Source organism: Bos javanicus, chromosome 3 (genome assembly GCF_032452875.1).
Source record: "Bos javanicus breed banteng chromosome 3, ARS-OSU_banteng_1.0, whole genome shotgun sequence".
Classification (NCBI taxonomy): domain Eukaryota; kingdom Metazoa; phylum Chordata; class Mammalia; order Artiodactyla; family Bovidae; genus Bos; species Bos javanicus.
Window position 1 is genome coordinate 108,330,639 of NC_083870.1, and position 16,942 is coordinate 108,347,580.

The window sequence follows — 16,942 nt, forward strand, 5'->3', positions numbered from 1 at the left end:
AGACTTCATCAAGTCAGAGGTCCATTGGGTGCTGCCACTCTGCACCTCCAGCCTCTATCCCTGCCTTTCATGATTCACCTTAAGCCAGACTTCTGGCTTTGTCAGTCCATTAAAACTAGTCTTGCTGAGTCCTTGGTGAATTCCTAGCTGCTGGAGCCTACACTTTCCCTAGTCCTTCCTATATTCCTTGTTTTCTCTGAAAACATCCTGACCATTCTCTTTTCCTTAAGACCTTTTATCTTTTGGCTTCTGTGACATCCATCTCCTTTGCATTCTCTTCCCAGTTCCCCAGTCATGTTACCCATTCACCCATCAATGGCGTCGCTTCTTTTTACCAGTTCCCTAAACATTGCTGACATTCAGGAGCCCATCCTTTGGCCTCGTGGCCAAGATTTTATTGAGCATCTACTATATGCCAGTCCCTATGTTGAAATACTTTACATGAATTATCCCTAATCCTTATAACAACCCCAAAAAGATTGATTTTCTTTCCTTCATGTTGTAAATAGGGGCTGGAGACTTGGCTTAAGTAATTTTCCCAAAGTTACACAATAAGTAGCAGAGTTGGGCCTTGAACCAGCCTGCTTTATTATATAGTAAAGGCAACTATTATCTGTGTACCAGAAACTCCTGCGCTAGACTTGATTTTGTAGCTTCCAGCCTATTATGTGTGCCTACTAGACATTCCTACTAGACATTGAGGTACCTGGCAGTACCTCAAACCCAACTTAGCACTTCTCCCCACCCTCTGTCCAGTCCAAAATTGGTATGTGACCATCTGTTTTGTCATCCAGGCCCTAATCTTGGGAGTTGATCTTGACTTTGCCTTTCCCCATTGCTACCACGCCTCAGCACACAGTTGTCACTAGAGCCACCCATTTCCCCCCTTTTATTTTCTCTGGAATTCATCTTTCATAATGTCCACTGCCACTTTATTTATTTATGCTGTGTGGGCATGCGGGATCTTAGTTCCCTGACCAGGGATTGAACCCATGCCCCCTATAATTGGGAGCACAGAGTCTTAACCCCTGGACTGCCAGGGAAGTCCCGTCACTTCCCTAGTTTGGATTCTTCTCACCTCTGTCTTGGACAGTTGTCCCCCCTCTCTTCACCTCTGCTACCCCTTCTTCTGTTCGCTTACCCTTCCAGTTTATCTTCCGTAGGCTTCCAGAATGATCTCTTGTAAACCCCACATCTGGTTGTGTTGCTATCTTGGTTAAAACCAAGATATCTTGGCTCAAACCAAGATATCTTGGCTCAAACCAAGATATCTTGGCTCCCTGTTGTCTTATTCCTGTACTTCACAGCTTACCTGAGGAGGCTTCACTCATTTTTCTAGATTCTTTTTCCAGTCTCTTACCTACCGAGGTGTGTTTGTGGTCTCTTGGACCAGTGTTCTCATTCATCTCTGCATGTAGTTCTCAAGGTGTTACCTCATTCTGGAATGCCCATCTCTTCCAGTTTGTCTAAGGAACACTTTTTCAGTTAATCCCTAAAAAATAGACCAACAGGCAAACCAACACATCCTCAGTTCAGACAGAATGCCTCAGTTTCCAAGACTTCACTGAGTCCAGTCTTTCTGAGAAGGATTAGGTTTCCCTTTTTTATGCTTCCCAAGCACCGTGGGTGTGTACATCATCCAACTCAGCACAGTCTATAATCATTTGTGCACATGGGCCTCCTTAAAATGATGCTCCTTAAAGGAAAGCTTTTTGTCTTGTTCACCTTTTTATCTGTGGTATCTAGTTTGTTGCCTGGGATATAGGAGTTCATTAACTGTTGAATGAATACCAGTAGTGTGGCGAGAGCAGTAGACTAAAGCTTGGAGAACGATGAGGACTGAAGGAGGAAGGTGTTGGCTAAAGCTGAAGAATAGGCAGAACTAGCGCTTTGATATGAATAGCATCAGGACACTGACAATCTTTTCGCAGATGCTTTATCTCACTTTGTTCTGCTCACAAGCACTGTGAGACAGCAGGACGTTCAGTTCTGCCGTGTAGAAATAAAGAACCTTTAGTTCAGAGACATGGAAAGACCTGCGCAAAGTCCTGAACCCAAGCGCCAGTATTCATGTTTCTCCAGCCAAGGCTGTGTTGCTTCCCCTTTCCCAGGAGAGAGATGGGGAAGGTTTGGAAGATGAGAGAGAAGCTTTGGGCTGAACCTATATGTAGAAGTTAAAGAAAAGGAGTGAGTGACTCAGGGAAGAAGATAAAGAGCCCCATGGAATTGCTTTGTGGTGTAGGACACGTTTTCAGAAGGAGTGGGCATTGATGAGAAATTTTTTTCCAATACTAAAGGAAAATTGGGACGGAGGAAAGAGCTTGAGCACCAGCAAGCTCAAGAGCATGGTTTCGTCTGGTGAAGGCAGCTTGCCGAGTGGTTCCATGGGCATTGTGGGAAGTGGAGGCTCCTGTGGAGAGCACACTTTCCAGGAAGGGGACCAAGAGGAGCAGTTTGAGAAGCGCCATACTGCCAGATATTCCCAGGGATTCGTGATACACGTTTTTCATTTTGTAGATCTGAAGTTATAGAAGAGACTATGCTGGTATATAACTGAACTAGTACACCTATGACTGAGTATATAAATTTCAGAATGTTTTAAACTCAGTTTTATATTGGTTGGTTCTCATCAGGTTACAGGCCCAGAGGACAGGATGTTGAGTCAAACCTTAAAGTCAAATTATATGTGAGTGTGGATGAGTGTAGTAGTATGTGCCCACCTTTAGCGGGTGGGTGTTGAGTGGACACCGGTCTTATATTCGTTTAGAGTATTTAACTGCCTCTGCCTTGTCTCTTGCCCATTGCTCTCATCATTTGTTGCCCCGGTGTAATTTGCTCAGCAGGAAGATTTCCCCACTTGTGTTAGAGGGTGCTTTCTGTGTCGACGACAGAAGCCTGTGTATCTCACCTGCCTCTCCCGAGAGCCAAGCTCTCGGGGAAGTTCGGCCCTGGGCAGCTCTGTTGTGCCACTGACGAGGTGTCCTCCGTCTGCCAGGTAAAGCGGTACCAGTGCACCTTTGAGGGCTGTCCCCGCACCTACAGCACAGCAGGCAACCTGCGCACCCACCAGAAGACCCACCGAGGGGAGTACACCTTCGTCTGTAACCAGGAGGGCTGCGGCAAGGCCTTCCTCACCTCCTACAGCCTCAGGATCCACGTGCGGGTGCACACGAAGGAGAAGCCATTTGAGTGCGACGTGCAGGGCTGTGAGAAGGCGTTCAACACGCTGTACAGGTCAGCACCCCCACGCCCAGCACCGCCAGCCCCCAAGCCCGGCTCTGCCGTGACCGTGGCGCTCCCCCTGCGTACACACGTTCCCATGCAGGGCTTTAAAGAGGGCAGCCGCGCTCAGCTGCTGACAGTTCCTCAGAGGAGCTGTTACTTAAACATGGACACATCCTGGATCAGTTACAGTCAGAGAAGCTTTGTGTCTGGATTTGTATCTCCCGGAATGACATCCCGGCCTGAGGATTTAGTAGTTGGTATGGAATAATATCTCCTGTCGGCTCAGGAGCTTGGTATTAAGGATTCTTTAATTTCCTTCCCAGCCTCAACTTGAAGATTTAACTTTTTTCTACCCTCAAGAAGTGGGGAGTGGTCGGCTCATTAGCCCTTTCTCTTTTCTACCGTTTATATCAGGAGACTTATATTACTCCTCAGCATTGGCTATCACATAGCAAATATAATAGCTAACACTGGCGGGCTCCAGTCCATACGATCACAAAGAGTTGGACACAGCTGAGCACGTGCACCTAAAAAGCACTCACTGCGTGGTAGGCAGTGTCCTGTGTGCCGCAAAGGCAACGGAAGCAGAGAGGTTTTGTAACTGGGTCAAGATCCCCTTCTGGTAGAGGAGACCAGAATTTGAGTCCCAGGCAGCCTGGCTTCAGGGTCACACTCACACCACTCTGCTGTATAATTGTTTGAATTTCTCTCTGAGCACAAAATATTGATATTAGTGTATTATGACTAGAATTCTTATGTGCTTGACCTTGATGCACATTAAGCTGACGTGGGAAAGCTCTGGTGTGCATTATGACAAAGGGGATTTCTCTGGGGTATCTTTGCAGGCTGAAAGCACATCAGAGGCTTCACACAGGGAAGACGTTTAACTGTGAATCTGAAGGCTGCAGCAAGTACTTCACCACACTCAGTGATCTGAGGAAGCACATTCGAACCCATACAGGAGAAAAGCCATTTCGGTGGGTCTTGCTGTTTTCTGTTTATCACTGACCAGGTTTCAGGGGGGTGTCTTGATGTACTCTAGTATTTTTCAGAATGGGAAGGAAATTCCCTTTGCTAGTTCTCTGGGCAGTGTTTGCTCTCCCCAGGATAGCTATAAACTACTGCAGACTGAGGGAGGGGTGATGGGGTCCAAGAGCGTCTCTACCTGCTCTGTAGATGGTGGCTTCTCTGCCTTATTCTTTCCCTTTACTTTTACGAAGCGCTTACTGAAACTCCCTCATCAGTACTAGAGAAATGCTAACACGTAGGCTCTCCTCCTGAGAACCTTAGTCTGCTCTGGTGGAAAAGAACAGGTATCCAGACAGTATGAGAATGAGATTCTGAGCACAGGGGCAAGGATACCTTCCTAAGAAGAGGTGAGGAGGGAAGGAAGGGATGAGGGGCAAAGACACTTAAGCTAGTGGTGCAAGAATTGTTTTTTTTTTTTTTTTAATCACTTGTTTGGTTATTGCTTTGTAATATGTCATGTGTACCTACAAACATTATAGGAGCATCTTTTTTTAAAAAAGTAATTAATTTATGTTAATTGAAGGCTAATTACTTTACAATATTGTAGTGGTGTTTGCTATACATTGACATGAATCAGCCATGGGTGTACATGTGTTCCCCGTCCTGAACCCCCCTCCCACCTCCCTCCCCATCCCATCCCTCAGGGTCATCCCAGTGCACCAGCCCTGAGCGCCTGTCTCATGCATCGAACCTGGACTGGCGATCTGTTTCACATATGATAATATACATGTTTCAATGCTATTCTCTCAAATCATCCCACCCTCGCCTTCTCCCACAGAGTCCAAAAGTCTGTTCTTTACATCTGTGTCTCTTTTGCTGTCTCTCATATAGGGTCATCATTACCATCTTTCTAAATTCCATGTATATGCGTTAATATACTGTATTGATGTTTTTCTTTCTGACTTACTTCATTCTGTATAATAGGCTCCAGTTTCATCCACCTCATTAGAACTGATTCAAATGCATTCTTTTTAATAGCTGAGTAATATTCCATTGTGTATATGTACCACAGCTTTCTTATCCATTTGTCTGCTGATGGACATCTAGGTTGCTTCCATGTCCTAGCTATTGTAAACAGTGCTAGGAGCATCCATTTTTATCTATAGATTTCCGTTTATATATATATATGTGAACACACTTATATATTTAATTGATACATGTATAAATATAAGCTTGAAGGAAGGAGTTGTATCATCTAATTTCTCCTGTGCTCACAGCATATAGTGTGATTCTGGGCATTCAGCAGGGATTGAAAAACAACTTTGGAGTGATTATATGATGTTTTTAATGAGGTAACCAGTTTGTAAGGATTCGTCCTAAATATAACATGTCTATATATTACTGAAAACTGCCTATAAACATGTTTCTGAATTTAGGCAGGAGGGATTGCTGTTACATTCATGGCATTAAATATGCTGCCTTTCTATTCTCAAATCACTCATCTTGTTAGGACACCTAAAAATCGGAACCTCTTCAGGGACAGTCAACTCTTAAACACCAATTAAATGGAAGTGTGTTTTTTAAGAATTACAGATACATTTCTGAGTCATGGCCCCTCTAAAGGCAAGAATGTTTGGATCCTAGTTGGTTACTCCCCAGCTGCTATGAAGCTTGGGTTGCTTTTTTCCCCATAGGGCTATCAAGGGGATTCTGATTTCTCTTCAATTACACGTGTTTTTGTCATGATTAAAACTGCTAATTTTTCTTGAATGTTAGATGGGGCTTTAGATGCAATGATTTTATGTACTTAAAAAGTAAAATGCTTTAGAGAAGCTTTCTATTTAAAGAAATAAAATATTTTGGCTTATAAGTATATGCATTCATTCATGTAAATAGTGACCAAATGCCTGCTATGTGCAAGAACTACAGCAGATGTGAAGAACTACATGGACCCTGCCCTCAAAGGAATTGCAATCTAGGAGAAGAGATAACAAATGTATGCACACAGAGATAAAATAAGATTGGGAATGACAGGTGCCATAAAAGTAGCATGTAGATAAATGCCCTTGGAGTCCTAAGGAGGGAAGTATTACCTCTAGTTTTAGTTATCAAGAAAGTAAAAGAGAAAAGTTCTCTGAAGATGACGGATAATCACATTGTAGCCAGTGTATTCTAACTGATTTTGCTCTTTGTATTTCGGGCCCTGTGCCTATGTGAAAGCCTCTGTACCCATCACTGATATTCCTTATGTTTCATTTGCCACAGTAGATTTTCCATATGCATTCTCATTGTCAATAGAATTCCATTGTGTCATTCATCAAAAGGCTTTTATTGTTAGGGCTCTCAGCATGTGCCTTACCTGTAGGACAAGAAACACGTTTCCTGGGCCAGCCTCTCCCTCTGATTCCAGATTTGTCACCTTACTTTTCCAGGGACCTGTCATCATTCCTACCTGTAAAACCTGTTTTGTCGATCTGATCATAGTGTTCTGAGCAGTTTTAATTTAAGTTTGTATTTACAAGAGATATTAAAGATGAAGGTCGATTAGCTAATGACTGCTATCCTTTCTGCTTAAACAACTTCCTTAGGTGTGATCATGATGGCTGTGGAAAAGCATTTGCAGCAAGCCACCACCTTAAAACTCACGTCCGTACACATACTGGTGAGTTTAGGCTAATTTTTATCTTTTAACCTTCGTTGAGCCAGTAAATTACGTGTGTTTCCATCGAGACTGGTACAGCTTTGTGGAGAGAGCAAGTCTAATCAGTTGGCCTTCACCTATAATGTTTGAGTTCCTCTCAGATGTTAAAAAGGATCTAAAGACTGGACTCAGGAGCTTAACCTTAAGAAATAAAACCAATTCAGAGATACTCAGTAAAGAATCTGAGGGGGGAAAAAGAAACTAGCTTCTCTTTTAACTTCCTAGGAGCAGGCCATTCTCAGTGCTTTGTTCTCCATTAAATTTTAGGACTGGGATGATTAACTTGTGGGTAATTGATCCAGTGTATTACTTGAACCCTCATGAGCATATTTACTTCCCTATGTTAGGGGACAGTAGATGTCTCAATCCAGTGAAATGATTTTATGGTGAAATTAACACCTCTTTTCATTCTTGCAGGTGAAAGACCCTTTTTCTGCCCCAGTAATGGCTGTGAGAAAACATTCAGCACTCAATACAGTCTCAAAAGTCACATGAAAGGTCACGATAACAAAGGAAACTCATACAGTGCACTTCTAAATCACAATGGATCAGAGGTGTGGAGTGTTTTGTCTCTCGTTTTGATCTGGGCACCATAGAACAGCGACAGTTGTTTGTGTCTCAAACTAAAAGGTTAAAATGCCTTCTCTCTAAATCTGTTAGCGAGAGAGAAGAATCAGTGTCAAGATCTACGTCTTTGTGAGGGGGTGGCAGAAGCCAGAAATTTCACCAGGCTCCCTGTGCGTCAGCCCCTGATTCGGCTCCGCCTCCCCTCCGTCACGTCTGGTGGAAGAGGTGTCTTGGAACCAGAGGTCTCAGAATGGCTGCCAAAGGGTTGGCCAGGTGCTCTCAAAGGGTGTTATTTTCCCATTCTTGTCGTATAAAATGGTACATTTGAACTTGAGTTTGGGACACGATTTAATAATTTGCTTCACCCTTCCATTAATCCATCACTGGAGAACCAGGTGGAGTCTGGGGGCGGCGGGGGCGGTGGTCCCCTGCCCTTTAGAATTGTCTGCAGACATGATGGTTTGATAGCCACTGCCTTTAAGGCACTGAACCATAGACAAGCCTCTGAAGAGGTTTAGGTGGTTTTGTCTGTTTTCCTTACCAAGCCCTCTCCTCTGTGGCTTCTTTCCAGAGAGATCCTGGGATAAATTTACTGTTGCTACTTCTGATATGGTATTGGGCACTTACCTTATGTCTTTTGCACCCAAAAAGTGAGAACTGTTATTATTTTACTATTTTATAAATAAAGTGGAAGCTCACCGACCCCCTTTAGAACAATAAGATTCTTAAAGTATGTAATATGGTTTTGATTTGGGAAGAGACAGCATGATTCTTTGGTTTCTGATTTTTAAACAGAAAAGGATCCCTTTAAAAGGACTCTTCCTCCTGTGTTTTATTGGTAATAATAACTAATATTTACTGAATGTTTACTGTATGCCAAGTACCGTGCTAAGTTTTCTTCAGTGAATTATCCTGCTTACAAGAGGTCAGTATTATTATTCCCATACCACTGATAGAGAAACCCGAGGTAAGGAGAAATTAAATAACTTGCCTAAGTATCCAAAGCTTGTAATTAGCACCCTTTAGGCAGACCATCTGATTCCAGAGCCTGGTCTTGACTGCCCCCCACCCCACCCCAATCATAGGAGGTAAAACAGCATTGGTTGTGAAGAGTCTGAATTCACATCCAAGCTCCACCACTAGACGCATGACCTTAGGCAAATGGCTTCTTTGTGCCTCAGTCTCACTGTCTGTAAAACCAGATAAAAACACTAAGATTTGAGAGTTTTTGTCCACAAAGCTGCATTTATGAAGTCACGATCCATTTTCTCAGTTTTGTAACAATCGCAGTTTCTCACCAATAGCTTCTGCGCATTGGAGGCCCCAGTGCACAGGGTCCAGACTTCACATCTCTTGGCTGACTGGTAGCTCCCCAGTGGAGTGCATCTGCTCTAGTCTTAGGCTTTCAAAGCTATCAGAATTGCCTTTGAGTCCTAAATTTATATCTCTAGCCCAGATTTCTTCCTGAACTTCAGACACGTATTCAACCTCCTACTTGATGTCTCCACCCAGCTGTCACCTACGTTTCCCAGATCTGACGCGTCCAACCTGTTCCTCCTGCAGTCTTCCACATCTTAGTAAATGGCACCTCTGTTTTTCTAGTGGCGCAGGCCAAAAATACTGGAGTCATTCTTGACTCTTCTTTTTTTTCCCTCATTCCACACACCCACCAGCATCTATCAGTTCCATCTTTCTAGAATCTGATCTGATTACTTCATCGAAGCCCTTGTCATTGTTTGGCCTGGATTCTTGCAATGACCTGCTAAGTGGTTTTCTTAGCACCTTTCCCCTCCCTTCTCCCCACTGATACTCCACCCTGATCTTCCTAAACAATGAGGCAAATCATGTCTGTTCTCTGCTTATAACCCTTCAGTAGCTTCTTATGTCACTTAAGGTAAAAATTAGAATCTTTACAGTGGTCCAGAAAGTCCTAGACACTGTGGCCTGGTCACTTCTCTCTTCATTTACTTCACTTCATTTCACTTGAGCCGCACCATCTGCCTTGTGGTTCCTTGAACTGGGGAAACCCGCCTTGCCTCCAGGCCTTTGTATGTGCTGTGCCCTCTGCGTGAGTCACTTTCCCCACATGTGTGCATGGCCCATGCCTTCTTCAGGATCTGCTCTAAGGCCACCTTATCTGAGTCCCTTCCTAATCTGATAAAAGAGCATCTCCTCCCCTGGCCTTCTCCACTCCCCTCACTCTCTTATATACTGTATATTTATTTGGTTTTATGTCTGGCGCCCTTTCTCTGGTATCAGGGACTTTATTATTGTATCCCTGGGCCTGGAACAGGGCTTAATTTGTATTAGATGCTCAGTGAGTATTTGTTAAAAACATGCACGAATCAGAACATACGATACATGAGGTAAAGTAAGGCGACCACATAAAGTATTTGAACCACAGCTGGCATTCTAGGAACCCAGGATTCTGAGTCGGCCCAGACACGTGTATAGGAACAGCAACCCCTCAGCACCATTCTTCAGTGACAGTCCTGAGCTGCCCATGCTGGGGACACTGTGAAGTAATGGAAGACGGACTTTCAGTCAGAAGCACCGGGTCCGTGTTATGTGAATTAGTGATTTTTGGACTGTTTACTGCTAATCTTAGCATTAATTTTCTCATACTTAAAATGGGAATCTGAAATAATATTACAGAGGATTATATTAATAGTAAATGAAGTCACGTAAAATTGCTTTGTCAGTGATAGACCAATTTCACAAATATTATTGATTTCCTGTTATTATAGCTTTTGTTACTCTGGAGCCTGAGTCGTGAGATAATTCTTAAACTCTACTAACCATGTTTAAGAACATAAACAATTTCCTCTTAAGAATATCAGGATTTTAAAAATTGAAATAATCCAGGTAGCCTTTGTTTTGAATGTTTTTTTATTCTCTAGACATTTGGAATCTTAGGGACGCTGTAATCAAGTGTTTTATTACATAATAGAATACGGTAAATCCCAATTGTTTGTCAATTAAATTTTTTTTTCTTTCACAGGATACAAATCACTCACTTTGTCTGAGGAATTTAAGCCTTCTGTCCACAGATTCTGAATTTCAAGAAAATTCCAATACAGTAAGTGTACCTGTGATATGGATGTTATTAAAATAAATGCAAGAATTGAGCCTCCCTTTGGTGGGAAAATTGAGTGAGGCCAGTCTTGGAAGTCTTTCAGATTGAGTTGTGTTCAATTACTAGCCACTTAGGGTGTTTTGATTTTGTTTCCTGATAAGAGCTCTCATTGGAGAGGTTGTTCTTTCCAATGCATAGTGCCTTTTGGCCCAGATCACTCGCTTGATAACCTCCTGCACCAGAAAATAACTTCTTTATTTATTTAGCAAATATTTATTGAGTGCCTACTCCAGTCGGGCATATCAGACCAGCCCTCCCACAGAAAACAACTGTATATGCTGGGCAAAATATGAAAACAACTACGTGAAGGCACCAGAGAGCAACCCAAACAGGCAGAGGCAACATTTGAACAAAGGGGCCACTTGGAAGATAGCAGTGGCACTGGATGGGTCTTCAGGCTTTATGGCTTATCCGTCTCAGAGCAAGCCCAGTTGATATCAAACAAGATGGCTCAGGCTCAGTAAACACTCGCTCTTACTGGAGTGACTACCAGGAGGACAGAGTTCAGGGCTACTGCAGCACCTGGAGAGTCTCGGGGGATGACCTGGAAAGGAGAAAACACACAGGTCGAGTCCCAAGTTCTGTTTGGAGCTGTGTCCAAACCTCTAGGTGACCCCTGAACTGTGGGTGTGTGGGGCAGACCCCAAGCAGTCCAGCTGAGGCTAAAGAGCTGGATGAAGATGACAGCTGCCATCCACTGCAGGGAAGACAGAGCTTGGAGTTAGAGCATAGCCAAGTCACTGGAATGTTATAGCAAACAACCAAATACTCTTCCAAGAAGTGTAACAGAATCCTGAGTCTCTGCAGCATATCATTTGCAATGTCTAGGGTTATCCAAAATTAGTAAACATAAGACATAGGAGAACATTACCTCTACTCAAGAGAAAAGTTCATTTATGGACTATGGAGACTGACCCCAAGATGAGCCAGATGATAGAACTAGTGGACAGGCATTTATAAGTAGCTCTTAAAATGCTCAAGCATATTAAGGATTGCTTGTAATGATTTAATAAATAGGAACTCTTAGCAGAGAGATAGAAACTATAAAAAAAATGTGCCAAATGGGAATTCTGGAACTGAAAATATATCAAAATTTAAAAATTCACCAAATGGGTTCAACAGCAGACTGGAAATAACAGGAGAAAGAATCAGTTGAACTGAAGAGAGATGAATAGAAATTAACCAATCTGAAGCCCCACCCCCCCCCCCGAAAAAAAGCACTTTGTATGATTGTTTGGCATATTCACATTTCAGAGCTGATGCTCTAAGAGTACTGGGCCAAGATTGCCCTCTAAACCACATGGGGTAAGATTTCTGGGCATAATGTCTCCTTAATATCAGAGATCATGGGAAATGGTTGAGGTATCCACTCCCTGACTGGGACTTGACACATGACTGAGGAGCTTTCTGGAGCCCTGAGGTCACCAGTGAGGAACCACATGAGGGGACATTGAGAACTTGTGAAAAAGGAAAGCATTTTCTATCCATAATTTACAACAGCAAGAGAGAGCCCTGTTTTTCTCCCCTGGGATCAAATTATATGTTGTGTCCTTGTCTTCCAGCGTTTAGTCTTTCAGACTAAGACCAAAGTTCCTTGAATAGGATGGATTTTGCCTTGCCTGCTTTAAAAGAAATGATAATGAGTTAAAATTAAATGATATATTTTTATGAGATCATCATTTTCCAGGTTCCTGGGCAGCCTACATGTTTCTGTGTGTCCTGGGTGTGAATTTGGGCTGAAGCTCTGAGGAACGGCCCACTGGGCCTGTTGGCCCCTGAGCCTCAGGATCCATCCTGTCCCCAAACAGCTCAGTGTTCTCATGTCTCTTGCTCCAGGCCACAGAGGCTCAACCTGTTCTTCGCTCCTAACTTGAGGGGGTGGTTCCAGCTCGCTCTGCCCCCAGGGTTATTGCCCTGAAGCCTGGCAGTGGCTGAGTCAGTCCCTTTGGCACTTACCTTTTTTAATTAAAAAAAAAAACCAACCTGTTTATGGAGGTATAATATACATACAGAAAAGTACACCTGTCATAAATGTACAGCTTGATGAGTCATCACAGTTCATCATATTCCTGTAACTGTCGCAGGAGGGAAAGTGTGGGGACAAGAGGATGGTCACATCTGAGTCCCCTGGACGGCCACCAAGTGTAGGTCCTTGGCTTTGTGCAGGAAGGAATTCAAGAGCAAGCCATAGTAGAGTGAAAGAAGGGCTCTTCAGGGAGCAAACTCTTCAGGGAGTACTCAAGAGTGTGAACCATCTCGGAAGGCTAGAAAGGCCCAAGAGGCAGCAGGGTATCGGGCTGTCCGAATTTATAGGGGTGGGTAATTACATAGGCTAATGAGTAGGAGGAGTATTCCAGCTATCTTGGGGAAAGGGTGGGGATTTCCAGGAATTGGGCCACTGCCCACTGTTTGACCTTTATGGAAGACAACTCATGGCCATTTTGGACCTAGTTATTTGTAATCACTTTATGCTGTGTCCTCAGGCCATGCCACCGGGCTTCCCTGGTGGCTCAGCAGGGAAGAATCTGCCTGGGAATGCAGGAGACACAGGTTCCATCCCTGGGTCAGGAAGATCCTCTGGAGAAGGAAATGACAACCCACTCCAGTATTCTTGCCTGGGAAATCCCATGGACAGAGGAGCCTGGTGGGCTACAGTTCCACGGGATCGCAAAAGAGTCGGACACAACTGAGCGACTAAACAACAACAGGCCATGCCATTCTTTTAAAGGTTGTGCCCTGCCCCTTCCTGTGTCATAACCAGCATGCAAATCAACAAGTACAACATTCCCAACACCCTAGAAACCCCCATCAGGTCCCTTAACAGCCGTTACCTCTTCCTAAGGATAACCACTATCCTGGCTTCTCACAACCTAAGATGAATTTTGCCTGTTTTTATGTTTTCTATAATTTGAATGTGGCCTATACTCATTAGTCCTGGCTTCTTTCTTGCAACATTTTGTTTGAGGAATTAACCCATGTTATTGCATAAAATAATATATAGATTATTTGTTCTCATTGTTGAACAGTTACTCAGTTTCAGTTCAGTCACTCAGTTGTGTCCGACTTTTGCGACCCCATGAACCACAGCACGCCAGGCCTCCCTGTCCATCACCAACTCCTGGAGTTCACCCAAACCCATGTCCATTGTGTCGGTGATGCCATCCAACCATCTCATCCTCTGTTGTCCCCTTCTCCTCCTGCCCTCAATCTTTCCCAGCATCAGGGTCTTTTCCAATGAGTCAGCTCTTCTCATCAGGTGGCCAAAGTATTGGAGTTTCAGCTTCAGCATCAGTCCTTCCAATGAACACCCAGGACTGATCTCCTTTAGTATGGACTGGTTGGACCTCCTTGCGGTCCAAGGGACTCTCAAGTCTTCTCCAACACCACAGTTCAAAAGCATCAATTCTTCAGCACTCAGCTTTCTTCACAGTCCAACTCTCACATCCATACATGACCACTGGAAAAACCATAGCCTTGACTAGACGGACCTTTGTTGACAAAGTAATGTCTCTGCTTTTTAATATGCTAGCTTGGTCAAAACTTTCCTTCTAAGGAGTAAGTGTCTTTTAATTTCATGGCTGCAATCACCATCTGCAGTGATTTTGGAGCCCAAAATAAATTTTAGAGCCACTATTTCCACTGTTTCCCCATCTATCTGCCATGAAGTAATGGGACCAGATGCCATGATCTTAGTTTTCTGAATGTTGAGCTTTAAGCCAACTTTTTCACTCTCCTCTTTCACTTTCATCAAGAGCCTCTTTAGTTCTTCTTTACTTTCTGCCATAAGAGTTGTGTCATCTGCATATCTGAGGTTATTGATATTTCTCCCGGCAATCTTGATTCCAGCTTGTGTTTCCTCCAGCCCAGCATTTCTCATGATGTACTCTGCATAGAAGTTAAATAAGCAGGGTGACAATATACCGCCTTAATGTACTCCTTTTCCTACTTGGAACCAGTCTGTGGTTCCATGTCCAGTTCTAACTGTTGCTTCCTGACCTGCATACAGGTTTCTCAAGAGGCAGGTCAGGTGGTCTGGGATTCCCATCTCTTGAGGAATTTTCCACAGTTTATTGTGATCCACACAGTCAAAGGCTTTGGCATAGTCAATAAAGGAGAGATAGATGTTTTTCTGTAACTGTCTTGCTTTTTTGATGATCCAGCAGATGTTGGCAATTTGATCTCTGGTTCCTCTGCCTTTTCTAAAACCAGCTTGAATACCTGGAAGTTCATGGTTCATGTATTGCTGAAGCCTGGCTTGGAGAATTTTGAGCATTACTTTACTAGCATGTGAGATGAGTGCAATTGTGCGGTAGTTTGAGCATTCTTTGGCATTGCCTTTCTTTGGGATTGGAATGAAAACTGACCTTTTCCAGTCCTGTGGCCGCTGCTGAGTTTTCCAAATTTGCTGGCATATTGAGTGCAGCACTTTCACAACATCATCTTTCAGGATTTGAAATAGCTCAACTGGAATTCCATCACCTCCACTAGCTTTGTTCATAGTGATGCTTCCTAAGGCCCATTTGACTTCACACTCCAGAATGTCTGGCTCTAGGTGAGTGATCACACCATTGTGATTATATGGGTCGTGAAGATCTTTTTTGTACAGTTCTTCTGTGTATTCTTGCCACCTCTTAATATCTTCTGCTTCTGTTAGGTCCATACCATTTCTGTCCTTTATCAAGCCCATCTTTGCCTGAAATGTTCCCTTGATATCTCTAATTTTCTTGAAGAGATCTCTAGTCTTTCCCATTCTATTGTTTTCCTCTATTTCTTTGCACTGATCGCTGAGGAAGGCTTTCTTATCTCTCCTTGCTGTTCGGGTGTTTGCTATGACCAGTGTATTCTCTTGGCAGAACTCTATTAGCCTTTACCTTGCTTCTTTCTGTACTCCCAGGTCAAATTTGCCTGTTACTCCAGGTGTTTCTTGACTTCCTACTTTTGCATTCCAGTCCCCCATAAGACATCTTTTTGGGGTGTTAGTTCCAGAAGGTCTTGTAGGTCTTCATAGAACTGTTAAACTTCAGCTTCTTCAGCATTACTGGTTGGGGCACAGACTTGGATTACCATGATATTGAATGCTTTGCCTTGGGAACGAACAGAGATCATTCTGTCCTTTTTGAGATAGTATCCAAGTACTGCATTTTGGACTCTTTTGTTGACTATGATGGCTACTCCATTTCTGCTAAGGGATTCCCGCCCACAGTAGTAGATATACTGGTCATCTGGGTTAAATTCACCCATTCCAGTCCATCTTAGTTGGCTGATTCCTAGAATGTCGATGTTCACTCTTGTCATCTCCTGTTTGACCACTTCCAATTTGCCTTGATTCATGGACCTAGCATTCCAGGTTCCTATGCAATTTTGCTTTTTACAGCATCGAACCTTGCTTTCATCACCAGGCCCATCCACAACTGGGTGTTGTTTTGCTTTGGCTCCATCCCTTTATTCTTTCTGGAGTTACTTCTCCACCGATCTCCAATAGCATATTGGGCACCTACCGACCTGGGGAGTTCATCTTTCAGTGTCCTATCTTTTTGCCTTTTCATACTGTTCTGGGGTTCTCAAGGCAAGAATACTAAAGTGGTTTGCCATTCCCTTCTCCAGTGGACCACATTCTGTCAGACCTCTCCACCATGACCCGTCTGTCTTGGGTGGCCCCACACGGCATGGCTTGGTTTCACTGAGTTAGACAAGGCTGTGGTTCGTGTGATCAGATTGGCTAGTTGTCTGTGATTGTGGTTTCAGTCTGTCTGCCCTCTGATGCCCTCTCTCAGCACCTACCATCTTACTTGGGTTTCTCTTACCTTGGATGTGGGGTATCTCTTCACGGCTGCTCCAGCAAAGCGCCTGAACAGTTATTACACTAAATGAATATAAGAGTATGTTCTGTCTCCTGCCCTTGGGCATTTGGAAAGTTTCTAGTTTGGAGCTGTTACAGTAGTACTGCTGTGAAAATTCTTGTACATCATCTTCTGAAGTCACAGACTCATTCCTTTTAAACAGTGTTATTCCTGTAATGATTCATAAACAAGTAGAACAACAAAAAAAATAACAGCCATGAAGAAGTTGCAAAGCTTGCGGCTTAGTGGCAAGTTGTTAGCTCACTATGTTTCAAACTGGATGGTGCATCTATATTGGGTTATGAAATAGTGGGTTATAATCAACATTTTGAGAACAGCAATAGAATAGAAAATAGAGAAGACATTGCAGATCATAAGGACAGGCTCTGTTTCATAGACTTTTGTTTCAGTTACACATTCATATGTATGTAATATATTTTATAAATTATATATAATATATATTATTATATATACCCACTTTAGTATTCTTGGGCTTCCCTGGTA

The 16,942-nt window shown here is 43.3% G+C and overlaps 1 protein-coding gene across 3 annotated transcripts in view; it reads left to right on the forward strand.

Annotated features, from left to right (window-relative positions):
* MTF1 (metal regulatory transcription factor 1) overlaps positions 1 to 16,942 on the forward strand; it is a 39,843-nt gene that overhangs the window by 14,639 nt on the left and 8,262 nt on the right. For all 3 annotated transcript variants that reach the window (XM_061412459.1, XM_061412458.1, XM_061412460.1), the window contains exons 3-7: positions 2,996 to 3,234; positions 4,071 to 4,202; positions 6,783 to 6,856; positions 7,313 to 7,449; positions 10,464 to 10,541. In XM_061412459.1, the coding sequence (XP_061268443.1) occupies positions 2,996 to 3,234; positions 4,071 to 4,202; positions 6,783 to 6,856; positions 7,313 to 7,449; positions 10,464 to 10,541 (660 nt within the window). The remainder of the gene's footprint in view (positions 1 to 2,995; positions 3,235 to 4,070; positions 4,203 to 6,782; positions 6,857 to 7,312; positions 7,450 to 10,463; positions 10,542 to 16,942) is intronic.